General features: G+C 39.8%; 1 protein-coding gene across 3 annotated transcripts in view; it reads right to left on the reverse strand.

Moving 5' to 3' along the window:
* INTS9 (integrator complex subunit 9) overlaps positions 1-14600 on the reverse strand; it is a 71111-nt gene that overhangs the window by 15580 nt on the left and 40931 nt on the right. For all 3 annotated transcript variants that reach the window (XM_052809921.1, XM_052809922.1, XM_052809923.1), the window contains exons 12-14: positions 8899-9070; positions 3453-3577; positions 1773-1940 (exon numbers count right to left, since the gene is read on the reverse strand). In XM_052809921.1, coding sequence (XP_052665881.1) covers positions 1773-1940; positions 3453-3577; positions 8899-9070 — 465 coding nt within the window. The remainder of the gene's footprint in view (positions 1-1772; positions 1941-3452; positions 3578-8898; positions 9071-14600) is intronic.

A 14600-nucleotide genomic window follows, 5' to 3' on the forward strand; every position in this document is an offset into this window, starting at 1 on the left:
GAACTGGGTTTGAGAAATGGAGAGCATTTTCACATTAGTGGCTGCCAATGAGACTGAATCTACGTGGCCTCTTGAGCCTCAAGTATAAGGGATCTTGCTGCCAACAGCCAAGCTAACAAGAGAAACACTGACTTGTTTTCTGATGTGGTCTAGCCCCATGAGCATGGCACTGCCTTCAGACTAATAAGCTCTGCCAGGGAACTCTGCAGTCCTCGGTGTCCTTTCCAATGTGAGCTGCATTTTGTGTTTTAGACTTGTGCTGATCATACAGGGAGACACCAACAGAGCAAGAAGCTGAACCTGCGACTCTTATGGACCAGCCTAGCTTTTAGACAACCCTCCCCCCTTGACAGGAGCTTCAAAATGTATGAGGGTTGGTGAATATTCATCTGTAGCATCCATGCTAATTTGCATTCTGTTTGCAGGAAAAGCTGGTATCCACCCTCTTCACGGGGCTGACACAACGGATAGGCTCACATACAAAGGCTCACTTAGACCCCTGCAGTTTAGAGAAAAACCCAAAGCTTCAGTGGAATCTAAATAATAGGTAAGCCATGTACTGGCTTTCTGCACTCAGAATGTACAATTTGGTTTGGTCATGCTGGTGTGAATGGAAGCCACGTTTTACTAGTCTTAGGTTTAACAGGATCCAATAAATATGCAAATTTCAAAAAAAATTGAATATACATGCCATGATGGAGTTGCATCCAAGTATATTTTCTAATTAAAAAATCCCTCCTTGTCTCTGGCAGTCCTCTAACCAGTGGGCTGGGCAGGCTCCTAACAGAGCTGATCCACAAAGTAGACACATGTGAAATGGTAGGAATGGGTGTTGCAGACTGGCTGAGGGATTTTGTTACATGGGTACCAGTTCTGTACTTCATGTTTGGCTTAAGTAAGGATACTTCCTCCCTCTACACTCTGAGGAAAAGTAGACTCACATATTCAACAGTTTCTAAAGGGCAGTAACGCCTGCTTGTAAAAAGCCACTGTCACCTTTGATCCAAGGACACATTTGTGCTGATTGGATTGTCAAAAAAATATTTTAAGATCATGTCTGTTAGAATATGGGTCACCCTTTGTATTATGGGTACATTTATATTTGATTTATGGGGTTAATAAATTATTAATAGATGTTGCAGACATAAGTAGTCCACATTATAGATGGTTACAAGCAACCCATTAACCTGCTGGAGTTCAGCAGTCTGTAGGAATTAACTATTTATTGAAACTGTTGTAATACAAATGAGCCATTTCACTACTACACCTTTAACAGTGAATACCGCTCCTCAAGGGAAAGTGTATTTCTCACGGCAGGTACAGCTGGAGAACGAGAAAGACAACTCCTGGCTACTAACTCCCAGATTCTTTGGTTCCTTTCCATGGCCCTGGACCACTAATTCAAACTGCAATGCCTCATCTTACTCATATTTAAACTGGAGATGACTGGCTTGCCTCACAGGTGGCTAGCAGAGATTGCTATTTGTTCTGTATTTTGAGATGTGATATATCCTTGCAAAGGACAATTAACCTGAACATATTTTTTGCCTGCCCACAATGTTTTTTTCAATTCCCATTAGTTTACACAGTGAAAATCTCTCTCAGAAATGCTTCTTAGCCCTCCATTTGATAGAAAGTGCTTTACATGATCATAATCAACAGTAAATCACAGCCACAAGATATCTTTAGTCAAAGGGGCTACTGAAGCAGTAGCTTGGATTTGGCTGTATGAGCAAGAAGCCACCATCTTTTACCCCACTTTCGTTACTCACTTCTGGCATGATTTCGATCTTCTCATAGCGCCGCTTGTAGGGAAGAGTCAGCACCTCTGCTCTGCGGTAGGACATTGGCGGAGGCTGGCAGTCTATCATCAGATCTGTGCGATGAGACTGGGTGGGTGGTGGCTGAGTGTACTGCTCCGGGCAAACTACATGGAGAGGCTGGAAAAGAAGAGTGTGGTGACTTATAAAAGTGTTTGGTTGATTCTGCGTGCTGCCCTACAACAGTAATCATTGCCATAAGGAGGTCTGCAGATTGTTGTTAGCAAGCTAATTTATTTGTATGAAAACAACATCCAAAAGATGCAGTCGAGAAGATCCAGTCAGTATTGGAACAAACTGTTCAAGGAGCAGGCAGTCTTTGCTTTGTATACAACAGTGTCCAGAGTAACAAGGCCTAAATCTGTGTCTTTAATCACCACTTCAATATCAGGAGTCATGTTAGCTGCCAAAAGGAGAGAAAAAAGAAGAATATTCAATTGCTTTTTCTTCCAAATCATTCTCATCTAAATTAGAAGCAAATGACAGTAGTGGTGGAGACCATCACAAAATGGCACGGAGTGAGGCAGATGTATCAATATGCAAGGCTGCAAAAACATTACCATGGAGTGAGGCAGATGTATCAGTATGCAAGGCTGCAAAAACATTACCACAATAAGCAACTCTGAGTTTTCATGACCTGTCAGCAATGTATTAACAAAGCATAAACACGCTGGTTGCCCAAAGGATCACTGCAGAATTTAAGGAAGCCAAAGGACAAGACAGTGTTTCTGCAAACTGTTTTGGAAACAGCATTATACTTCAGTAGTAACACGGAAGAAGATGCTTATCCGAAAAACAGGCAGTGGCAATTGCTATCAGTTGTGCGGTGACAAGCCAGGTCACAGAACAATGAGATAAAATGATCCAGACATTGTTAAGAGGTTTGGAAGAATATGTATTTTTGTGTTCAAGTTGAAGACAGAACAAAAGGAAAAGCTCAGCCAGGAAAAAAACTGGGTATTATTTTAATTATGTCATGAGTCAGAAAGCAAATTTCAGTAGAAACTAATTGTATGGACAAGGAGAGGCCACTAAAGCCAAAAAGAGTCAAGGGGGAAAAGCAGAGACTACATGAACACTCTGGCCTTCTTCCTAGACAGAAGTCTGGATTTTGCAAATGGAGTAAGGAAAGCAGTGGATTTGGAAGAAACATGGGAGTGAAACTCCAGAACAGCAGTGCCAGGACCAACGCAAGTATCAGCTCCAGGATACAGAGCAGAGGAGATGGTTAAAGCTGAGGGAGCTGAGGATACTCAGCACTTGGTATCCTTTTCATTAAGACTGTGTTAGACACAGCCAGCTTATTCATACAAACATGAAAAAGAATAAGGAATAAAGTTATTGTGACTATATATACCTAAAAAGGAGGAAAGGAACGTACGCACCATTTGCTCTGCGCTCTAAGCTTTTAGGGATCTTCCAGCCACTCTGTGCAGAGATTGGCAGTCATGCCATATTCATTTTGGAGCAGGATCATAAAGGAGAGCTCAATGCTGTGTGCTCTCTCATGGAAAAAAGAATTTGGGTATTGTCTTGATTTTGCTATTGTTTAATGTAACAGTTGTTCACAATTGACCTATTTATTTCAGGTGTGTGAAGAAAGGTTAGAAAAGGCAACAGAAAATTCATTACCTGGACTTCTTTGAGTAATTTAGACACCTGAATAAAATTCAGTCTTGTGTCAATGGGACAGTAAACACATTTCATTGCCAAAGGTTGATAAGGAGCCAGGGCATCCAGATAAGAGAAATCGGGTTCTGAAAAGAGAAACGTTGAAAACACTGAATGCCTATTAAGAACAAAGATGGCCCAATTCCTCTCTGATTCCACATTCTAGTCTAGACAAGCTGTTGTTCAGCAATGTTAATTCTGTTACAGATTTCTCTTCCCTTCTTCCTTCCCCCACCCGTTATTTTCAGTTAATTTGATGAAAATTATGCCCACAATTAGTCTTATCTTAATCAAGCAACAGAGCAATACTATTTCATTTGAACACATTATTGCATGATTTTTATAACAAATTTAATCAAGACAAAAACATAATCTCTTATTTTTAATCAGATCCTGTAAAAGAGGGCAAGATGTACACATTTTTGGTACCATAAGGTAACCCAAATGTCAGCTTGTTTTCACTATGACAAAAACGCAGCATAAAGATCGTATCTTCATAACGAGTACCAATGTCCACTGCTGCAGACACATTACCTCCCAACTTCTCTTCTTCCTTACAGTATACATATACCTTTTCTTTTTTTAATCTAAATGCCAGGTTTAGACTGGTGGAAAAACAAGGGTCCAAATTTTAATGTAACCCAAGAGGACCGGTAGGGAGCCTCGTGTTGGAGGGACAGGGAATTGGGCTTTTTCCAGTTATGCCAGCAGAGCAGTTCTAGTTCAGGCCAGTATGAACTGAAGGTTGCTTGCGGTAGCGGGTATCCAGAAGGAAAGATGGGCTGTGATAACTTTATCACTTGGTATCTTTATTAGACCTAGCAATTCTCAACTTCCCTTTGTACTCTTATTACTGACTTTTAAAAATCAGATTAGAGGTTTCCCAGGGAAAAATCATGCACTGAATGGGCTTTTACTCACACAGAGACTAATACATCATTGAGAATACTACAGAAAAATACTGGTTTTTTGGTGAATGAAAAACGTAGGTCTCATAGGTGACACAGTGTAGTATACAAGTAGCCACTTGATTCTGGAGGCCACCAACTAATGATGTGGAAAAGCTTATGCCATAACTATCTATCTGGTAATTGTGGGATAGATCACATAAAGGGAATGCTAGGAAAAGAAAAACTGATATTAGTTTGGTAAATACAGAATGAGAAAAAGAGAAGGGGACGCATGAAAGACTTATCTGCTAGACTATTTTGAACCACAGGGCCTCAAGGACAACCTGCAGAGTGAAGTGCAGTTGCGAACGACCAAGCCTTGCTAGAAAACGGTATGAGGTATTTCTCTGGTATCTGCTCAGGCTGTGTAAAAGGATGAATTTAAAGGAAACTTAAATACAGAGACTTCAATCTTGATTTAGACAGCCATCTTCTATGTTCTTACATCAGCCTGAGGAGACCACTGGCTGCATTTCTCAAGTAGACAGCAAGAAAAAATGTCCTTAAAAAGTTTACCACAGGAAGTTCAGCATCCAGCATGGCATCTGACATTCAATATTGGGCCTCATTCTACTGATAAAGACAAGTTAATTGCTAGCCTAAAAATCTGCTGCTGGCTAAGTATCAGTGATCACGATGTGGTTATATTTACCCTGTGAGAACAGAATATAGCATCAGCCAATGATACATATGTTTGGAACTGTCAAAGGGATAATTTTCCCAAGTTTAAAGCAATTGTCAGAATAACTGCATGGGCACATCAAAGTGAGAAATATTAACAAAAAATGATAGTTGTACAAGAACATCTTACTAGATGCCCCAAAAGCCATGAATCTAGAAACATGAAATAAAAATTATACTGGGCAAAAAGCCATGCTAGTTAAAAGCAGATGTGTTAGTGGCAATGAAACAAAGCCTAAAAATATCATGTAAAAAATGGGAGTTAATGGCAGTTAAATTTAATAGCAATGAGTAGAAGTTTAAAAATAAGAATACTGAGAAGGTAGCTAGTTGAAGAATGACCAGTGGTCAATTAGGGTTAATTCAGAAGACATTTTAAAACCCACCGGGGAAAACCAGAAAACTTAAGTCAGGCACAGGTCCTCTGCTAGAGATATACAATGAAATCGCAAATAGTAAGTTTAAAAAGTTATCAGAAGAGAGCTTTTCCATCCCATCTTGTATTGTGGATGACACAGAGATTTGACTGCTTGTATCTGAGAATGCCATGAGGCAGCACCTATTCAGACTAAGTATTTTTGAATAAGTAGGCTCAGAAAATGTACAGACGTGGATTTTTTGATCTAAGAATCCAAAATGGCATCAAGTCTATAGTATCTCTGAAGGAATTCTAACACAGGACTTTGAAGATTTAGAACATGTGAAAAACATAACTTGAGCTAGTCTCACAGTGAACTCATGTGACATACAGGAATAGCTGTTTTGAAACTACCAAAAAACCAGAAGTCACCTGTCTGATGGAAGACAGTGCTTGTCAAGGACACATATTGACTTTTTCTGACAGAATTACAGGTCTTTAGCTTTTCCCCCAAGACATCTGATTTATTACTGTGTGACACTGAGTTATAAAATCTTCCACCGAAGATGCACTAATGTGGCATGCATGAGCTGTTTTTAAGATCTCCTAGGGAGTTAGTTTTTAAAGCATTGCTGTTATCGGAGAGAGAACAAGAAGCTGACTTCTTTCTACCATGTTTTCTTCTAGAATTTTTGTGGCTTAGTGGTGTTCAATATTTTTGATCAATAATCTATTCAACACTGCTTCAGCGGTAACATTTGCAGATGACACAAGCAAGCAGAGCAGCACTACAGCTCACTCACAGCTGGTATCCTGTCTATTGGCTGCAGCTGCTGTTTTAGTCTATATTCTCTTGTAGTTGTTTTTTACATTACAAATTGGAAAGGTGGAGACTACCTAGCTCCTGTGGACTGAACAAGCAGTGTCATCATTAACAATACCGCCTGGCCTGTAGTTTAAAGGTCCTAGTTACTAGAAACTAGGAATCTTTCACAGGAAAAGCTAGAACATCATCCGCTATCACATACTGCTTCAATGGACTAAATTTTTTTTGTAACTACAGGGGATTTTATCTTAAAACAGAACAAGCTAAATAATTAAATAATAAAAATCCTGGGCATCAATGGAGGTGCTTCAGATTTCCACTGGAGTTAAGAACAGAAGAATTTAATCTGCTAGGAATTTCTGTGCACAAAGATGTCTTTGTTCCAGCTGAGACAGTCATAGGGAAGTAGGAACATCCTGCCGAGTAGATACGCTTACAGACAGAGACAGAGTCCAAAAGCCACGTATGGACAAATTCAGGAAACAAACCAACACAAGCACCTGGGACCACTGTGCACTCCAGGGTCATCACAACCAAAGCAGATCTCAACTGGAGTTTCATTTGAAGGATAAACTAGGAATGAATCTCAAAGATCATGACCTAAGGTATCCACAGGCTGTTAGGACTGCCATTCAGATGCCTTAACAACTTGCCAGGGCCAAGTTCTAACAGAAGTCTGCTCTATTTCCTCATTTCACAGAAGGATTACATTTTAATACAGAAAGGTCAATTACCTCTCCCTACAAGAAGGCACAGAATAAGAGTTCTTGCCATTAAAGGCCAGTTTCTGACACCCTCGCTGATGGTGGGTAGCACATTCAGAGCCGTGATTAATGCCATGGATTTCCTAGGGATTTATGAAATACATAACCCAGCAAAGGGTGTACACGCTCTGGTTTTAATTGAAATCCCAACTGGTGTAGAATTCATTATTTCCAAGACAATGCATATCTATATTGCTATTTTACCAATTACTGTAATTGGGGCGTATCTCCTGAAACTACCTCAAAGGTCAGGAATGATGGGTACTGTAACAGCTATGACGTTAGTGCTGTGGTACCACGCACCATTTCCCAGCATAAACACAGTGTAGATTTAAGTGTCTTACCTGCTCAGCAGGAACCCCCTTGTATCTTCCCTCCCCTTGCAGTAGAGCTAATTACACACTTTAAATCTTTCCAAATTGGTTTAACAGTATCAGGATACTGTGACACTTTTTGGTACCAATACTGTGAAAGAGTCAAAGGGACTTGCTCATCACTAGCCTCAAGTCTACAGTAAAAAAACAAAGGAAGGAAATAAACCTTTCCCAATCCTTTTTGCTTTAGGAGGTTATGTGCTTTCCAGCAGTCCTATTCAATAAAAAGAGAAGGAAAATAAGCTTAACAGTGGGACTCCATCATGCCCTTGCTGTGGGAGTAGGTTTGATCAGTTACTCAGTGCTCTCCTCCCCATTTCTAATTACTTTGTCCTAGTCCAAAATCCACACCTTTTTTATCTGGCTAAGTTATAGTGTAACACATCTCCCAGTTATACCAGAGATACATAAAATCAGTAGCAATGGCCTAAAGGATTATTTCCCTTCTCAGATCTGAAGAGTGCCCACTGTAGGGTTCTGTTTGGATGACACGCTGGGTATAAAGAGGAGGCACCTGGACAGAATGTCAGTTTGAGGGAAGGCCTTGAACTATCTGGAAGATATCCCCCTTTGCTAGATTTCACAAAAGCTTCATGTTCTCTCTTAAACACTTTGTTTTGCTGTTAATGATTGGCATAGTCCCAGGATGCAGCTGCCCTGTGGATCTCAGACCATAGCTCATTCCGAGGTGGATAGGGCTCGATTCATTAAATCCATTAAAAGGAGGCTCAGCACTAGAAGCAGACTGGGAGAAGTGGAGGAATTTAAAAGACCTGTTGTGCCCCTAGCAGCCTGAGTCATTGAGAGAGGAAACAGCTCCCCTGGGTATTAGCTAGAGCTGTACCTTCAGCTTCAGGTACAAATGTGTCTGTCAGCCAAAAAGCGTCTGAAAAAAAAAGCTCAGCCAAAAGGCAGCAATGGCATAGATCACTACTGCCAGGTCTGTATGGGGTGCACATTTCTGAAACAGCAGAGATGACAGAAACATCTTTAGAAACAGACTGTCTGGTTACCTGAGGTTTTGATGAAAGGGCAGGAGAAGGGATGAGGAAAGGTTTGTGATTCCAATGGAATATAGAGAAGAAGTGTTTCTCCTTTCTGACCAGCATCAATTAGGTCTTGCCTGCGTTTAACTTGCAGGCAGCTGCTTTTAATCCAAAAATTAATTTCCTGTAGGCATTTTACTGCTGTGCATAACAAAGATTTTGCTTAGAAATGGCAGGAATGGACTGTGCATGGCAAAGGTTGGCTCTGCAGGGCTAAAATGAATTAAATGGCACAGTAATTACATTTGCCCCTACAGTCAATCCTGGGGTCTTAATTTAGATGAGCTCTTACTGAAGTCAGAAACTTCTGCCCCAGACCAAATGAGTAAAGCCCCTAGGATGTGGCCACACTTAACCAGAGCGCACAACCTATTGTTAATTTGATAATGATATCTGCATTTTACTTACCTGTGAATATAACAGTGTTCAAACTAGATTTTCCCCATAACTCCATGAAATGAACCACATCCCCAAATCTAAGAGAGGGATGTCCAGTAAACACAACACATGGCTGCTTGAAGTCATTGCTGAAGTCTCCATGGATGCTGGGATAATGTTTCAATTTGTTTGTCTGAATGAGCTGAAATAAAAACAAAAATCCAGACATTACAAACTTTTCATGCCTCTGTGCTCTGTAGTTCAGTGTGTCTATTTACATGAGATTATAAATATTCTACAGTTCATTTCTAATTCATCACAGAGTCCCTTCCTGCATATCCCCTAGATTTTCCAACGGAGTTAGTCATGACTGTCCTAAATGTTATGAAAAGGAAGTCAGAGTATGGGGCCAGGTGCCTCCAAGTCCTTACTCTCATTTCTTTGGTACCAGCAGTACGGTAACTGAGAGGAAACTGCAAATACTCCCTGCTTAGAGTTTCCTGGAGTGAACAGAGTGCTCAGCTGCCAAATTCAAAATAAGCTACAGTTTCCTATTTGCCGTGTCTACAAAGACCTCTGGGCACTGATGTTTAACCTGGTTTTCTTGCATCACAGTAGTACCAGGTAATTTTGCCTTCAGCAGTATGTTGCTATGAGTTTCATTGGTATAACGGGTTCGCACAAAGTCAAGTCTTCTGAAAAAACATACGAAAGAACAGACTGACTTGCCCTTCCTTAACTATTGCTGAAACTAGTAATAACAATGAACTAAGAGCAATAAGAAGTACTCGTCACTAGAGCTGGCAAACAGAGCGTAACAACTATGCATATGGAACAGATTTCTTTACTAAGATGGGGAATTTTATTTAACAAGACACTTTTTGAAGAAGAATTTTGCTTTATGTCTCCTGCCACTGTTTTCTAATCTGCAAAGCAACGTTCAACTTAAAAAGCAATTTAATAGACTAATCTGCTAAGCATTTTCATGCAATATTTTGCAAGTATTTTCTTGGAAGGTATATGCTTCCACCCCCAGCCTGAATATAACTGTAAATACAGTTTTCTTAAAAAGTATGCAATTTAAGACAATGAAATCACACACTGAACATCTAGGAACATACATGGAAATAAAAGAGTGTGAAAGAGGGGAACAGTACTTCTTTTGTCAGCCAGTTTTTAAAGGAGGTGGGACTGTTCAAAGATCTCTCCATACTTTGCTGTCTCCTGCCAGGCATTGCAAGGTTGCTCAAAATACAGAATTCCCATATGCAAAGTTCAGCAACATGTTTCTGCAGCTGTTGTGCCGTGAAACCCCAGACGATACGACTAATTAGCAAACAGCATGCTCTTCACTACATGTCATAACACGATGTGTGCATGATGCTTTTCTAGCAGAAAGCTCTGCCACTCAGGATGTTCCTCTTCATTGTAACACATTTGATTTTCAAAAGAGGAATCAAGAAAGAACGTCACAATAAGCAACTCTTCTGGTCTCTCAAAGCTGTAATTCATCTTTTCAGATTCTCTTCTATTTGTTACTTTTTACCATGGGAGATCTAACTCAAGGTAGTGTGCCTACATGGAAAGGAACAGAAAGCTGAGAATTCTGATGCTTCTGTAAGCCTCTTAGCAACTTACGCACAACAAAGCACTTCAGAACTTAAGGTTATTACACAATTAGGTTCTTAATTGAATTTAGCATCACTGAACAAAAGTATCGACCCTACTCAACTTCTAGCTGTCACTGCCTAAAGATATGCTTTGGTGCTAGAACAGACAATGTGCAAACTTACCCTCAATACCCTTTCAATAACAGAAAGTTGGCTGCACATAGGTGCCAATATTTATATCTTTCTCCCTTGCTTCCTCAAGTTTGGTCTCCTTCAAGTTCCTAACCACAAATATTTTGTTGCCATTTTGCATTTGACTTCCCACACATCCTGTTTATAACTGCTGTGCAATAGCTAGATGGCTGGAATAGAATGGGATTGGTATCATTCTTTCTGGGGTTTGACCTAAGATGGAAACTGTAGGTGGACACAGCCTGTTATTTCCATGTGGATCCTTGGATCATGGAGGAAGTAGCTAGGGGACTACACTTTCTGCAGCTTACTAGTAATATCAAATTCCTATTCAATCTTCAAGAGGGAAATGTGAAAAAAACATCCAATAATGGCTCTGGCGGTTAATATGCACTGAATCTTGAAAACATTTCTGCAATTAAGACTGGTAAAGATTTCTGATTAACACATCTGGAGTGCAATATTTAGAATCTAAACTTAGCTTCAGTAATAAAAACTGCAGTTTAGCAGACAATGGGCAAAACAAATTTGATCCCATAAAATACTGACATTTAAAAGAATGGCTAGGAAATGGTCCCATGAAGCTTTCCCCCCCCCCTTTTTTTTTTTTGAGGGAAGCCAAAAGCCTCAAAACTGAAGTTGCAAAAGCAGTTTCAATTGGGTAAACAGGAAGAAGGGGACAATTTCTACTTCAAATATTAAATGCGATATGTGACATTCCAGTGCAAAACTTTGTCAGGGACCAGCAGATAGCGAAGTGAAAGACATATCTACAGATAGCATTTATGTAACACACTTCTGAAATCACAAACTGTTCTTCCAGCATCCTGTTTCACAGGTTCCTTAGGATTATATATATTTGTATACAGTAGCATTCAAATCTTTGCTAAGATGTGACAGCAGCACTCTATGTGCAAAAGCATTCTCAACAGCCTATTTCACTGCTATACCTATACAAATGTTCATTGTTGATAAACATAAAACCTGTATTCTCTTCAAAACATTATGGAAGCTTCAAATGCCTTCCTATTACTTTGTAAAGAGACACAGGATCTCTAATCCAGTTTTCAGGACCTTGGGTTTTGTCTGTGTTATTCTTTTTAATTATTTCTTTTTTATTTCCAGCAACAAAACATCTAGCATAACACTGGGGTACACTGCTTCTAACTGAGGTTCTAACTCAGGAGGGAAAAGGGACACATATTGAATCCTCAGCACCATGTCCTGAGGTGCTGTGATTTTTTTTTTTAATCTTCCCATCTTGGAAGATCTTTTCTGATAAGTCTACTGAAGCTCCATACCTTAGCTCACAATCTCCGATTCTCACAGCTGGACATAGGGGTGAAAGGCTACAAAAACAAGTTTAGAGGCATTCTACTCACTCCAGTGATAAAGCAGCTGGTAGATTTTAGTGTCTAGAGCAAAGTCTTTTCTAATTACCCAATCAAAAATATATGGAACTGAACTTGCAAAACAGGTCCAACAAAATTTCACAAATCATTAAGGGGACTAAATTTGTAATGATTTATACAGGTCTTTTATAGATCTACAGATGAGATGGGTTGTATAAGCACAACAGTCATTACTGTGTCATGTTCAGATCTCCAACCTGTACCAAGCCTGGGCCAAAACCAATGCCTGGCATTTAGCCAACCAATATTTTTCAAACAGCACTGGTTTCTGGAAACCAGAAACAATACTCAGAGCATCCTTCTACAGAAACAACCATTATTGACTGAAAGCTTAAGAGAGAGAGGATGGTAAAGTACTGAACTAAGACTGAGGAGAGCTGTGTTTTTTTTAAATCCCAAATGGTTATGCTTCCCTTCAAAGTGGTAGACTTGATTTACAGGGTCAGCAACTGCTGCTATAAACAGGATAAATCTCCAGAGCCTTTGTGTACCCTTTACTGAAGTAAGCCAAAATACACTGCTATTTACTCTGTGTGTGTTTGTGTGTCTGTGTTCTGTACCCAGAATTCTTAACAGATGTGGTTCTTATCAGTGAATGAGTGATACGTTTATTACTTCACCTCCCTCGTCCCCTTTGTAAGACCAACACTAACAGGGGCCTAATTCTATATAATACTATAAGACAAAACATAATACTATACAATCACCTGGTTCCAGGTATTTATTGCTTTGAATGTGTTAGGCAGAAACTGGTATATAGAGGAGGAAATCAAAGACAAAGACGACAAATGCTAGTATTTAAGGGCACAGAATCAATATTACTCCCACCCTGGCTATTTTTTGAGTCAGAAAAAGAGGCTTTTCATAGCCATTTCTCTTAGATGTTGCTAACAGAATCCTTAATAAGAGGACAGTAAATCCAAATTCTTCCTCCACTAGCAAATACTGATCAATATAAATTACCTCTCAAATTTTTCTGTTACAGACATGTAGAGAGGTCTGGATTCACTTATCTTATTCCCTGAAACCATCTATGTAAAGATTGAGCAGAAAGGAAAAGAACTGAAAGCTTCTCATTTTGCCTTGCTAGAACAATTCAGCTATTCATTTATAAAGTCTCTACCTCCACAAAAGGGATGGTGCAGAGTGTGCAATCCATGGTTCCTGTTAAAATGGTCGGGGAGATGGCTAATTCCTCAGCTGTGGTTGTGTTAGGATGGGACATTCCCATGTGCTCAAGTAATTTGGTAAAACACCACAAGTCGGTTCTGGGATACCAGAATAACATTTCTAAACAAAACAAATTACTGATTTATGCTACACAGCATTTCAGCTAGGCATTGTGGAGCTTAAATCTAAGCCTATTTAGACAGTTGATCCTAGAATATAATTGGTACAGTGTCTTGGAAGTGAAAGCCATCACCTCCCTCGGCCAGCCTGCTGTATTCACAGGCATTTAGAAACTCCAGTTTTTAACTCTGCAGAAGCTTCCAATGTTACTTCAGTTTGAGCTCCTTCTCCTCTCTTCCCCATCACAACGACAGCTGGTAAAAAACTGAATTGCCACTTTTGTTTAACCTTAGGGGAGACCCAGCCACAGAGCAACCCATCCCTTCCCTAACTGACCATTTCTCCACTCCAATTCCCCAGTTGTCCTCCTGAGAAATCACTGGCTGGAATGTAGAGCAGTCCGGCTCCAGATCCTAACTCCCTTCAACAGAGTCACAGCAACTCTTACCCCAGCGATCATTTTAAATGCCTTTAAAAAGAAGCTCTTTTAGCTTGTGCACTGCTAAAAGGCTGCAGATGAGACTTCAAAAGCTTGTGCAAGAATCTGGACACTCCATTCATATTAACTTTAGTAGGAATTGATGTCCAAATCCATCCCTACAAACCTGAAGCACTTTAGCCCACATTCCTTGCTCATAACAGAGGGAAAGTATATTCCCTGTTCACTTGGAGTGGATATTAGGAAACAAACTGCCACCCCAGAAAAATTGTACTCAGTGATTGTGAGGGAGGAAATATCATGAACACCTACTACCACATTAAAGCAGAAGTAACAAGGAGGGAGAAGAAGTGTTTTGGGTTCTCTGCAGAGTTGAACAGTGCTTCTGGTTTTATTCGGCACAGCAGAACAAGGAATGAGTTCTAAACAGGTGACATAAATCAAACACATGGAAAATTTCCATGCAAAGAGAATGAAAAAGCTTCAAACAACTTAGTATAGAGAAAAGAGTAAGACAAAATAAAAATAATAATTGTAGAGAAGATGAAGATACTTTTACTTATCCTCTTGTAACAATAATAAAGGGATAGTTAAGTGAAATGGAAAATACACTCATAACTGATTAAAGGAAGTAAATGCTCTTTTATACTAGGCACCAGGCACCACTGAAACTCATTGCTACAAGACACTACATCAACAATTTGGGGGATTTTTTGCCTTGTTTGTTTTTAAATCTTGCTGTTTATACAACTCACAGGAACATCGAATTTCAGGACCAGACAGTATGCT

This window comes from Harpia harpyja, chromosome 15 (assembly GCF_026419915.1).
Source record: "Harpia harpyja isolate bHarHar1 chromosome 15, bHarHar1 primary haplotype, whole genome shotgun sequence".
Classification (NCBI taxonomy): Eukaryota; Metazoa; Chordata; class Aves; order Accipitriformes; family Accipitridae; genus Harpia; species Harpia harpyja.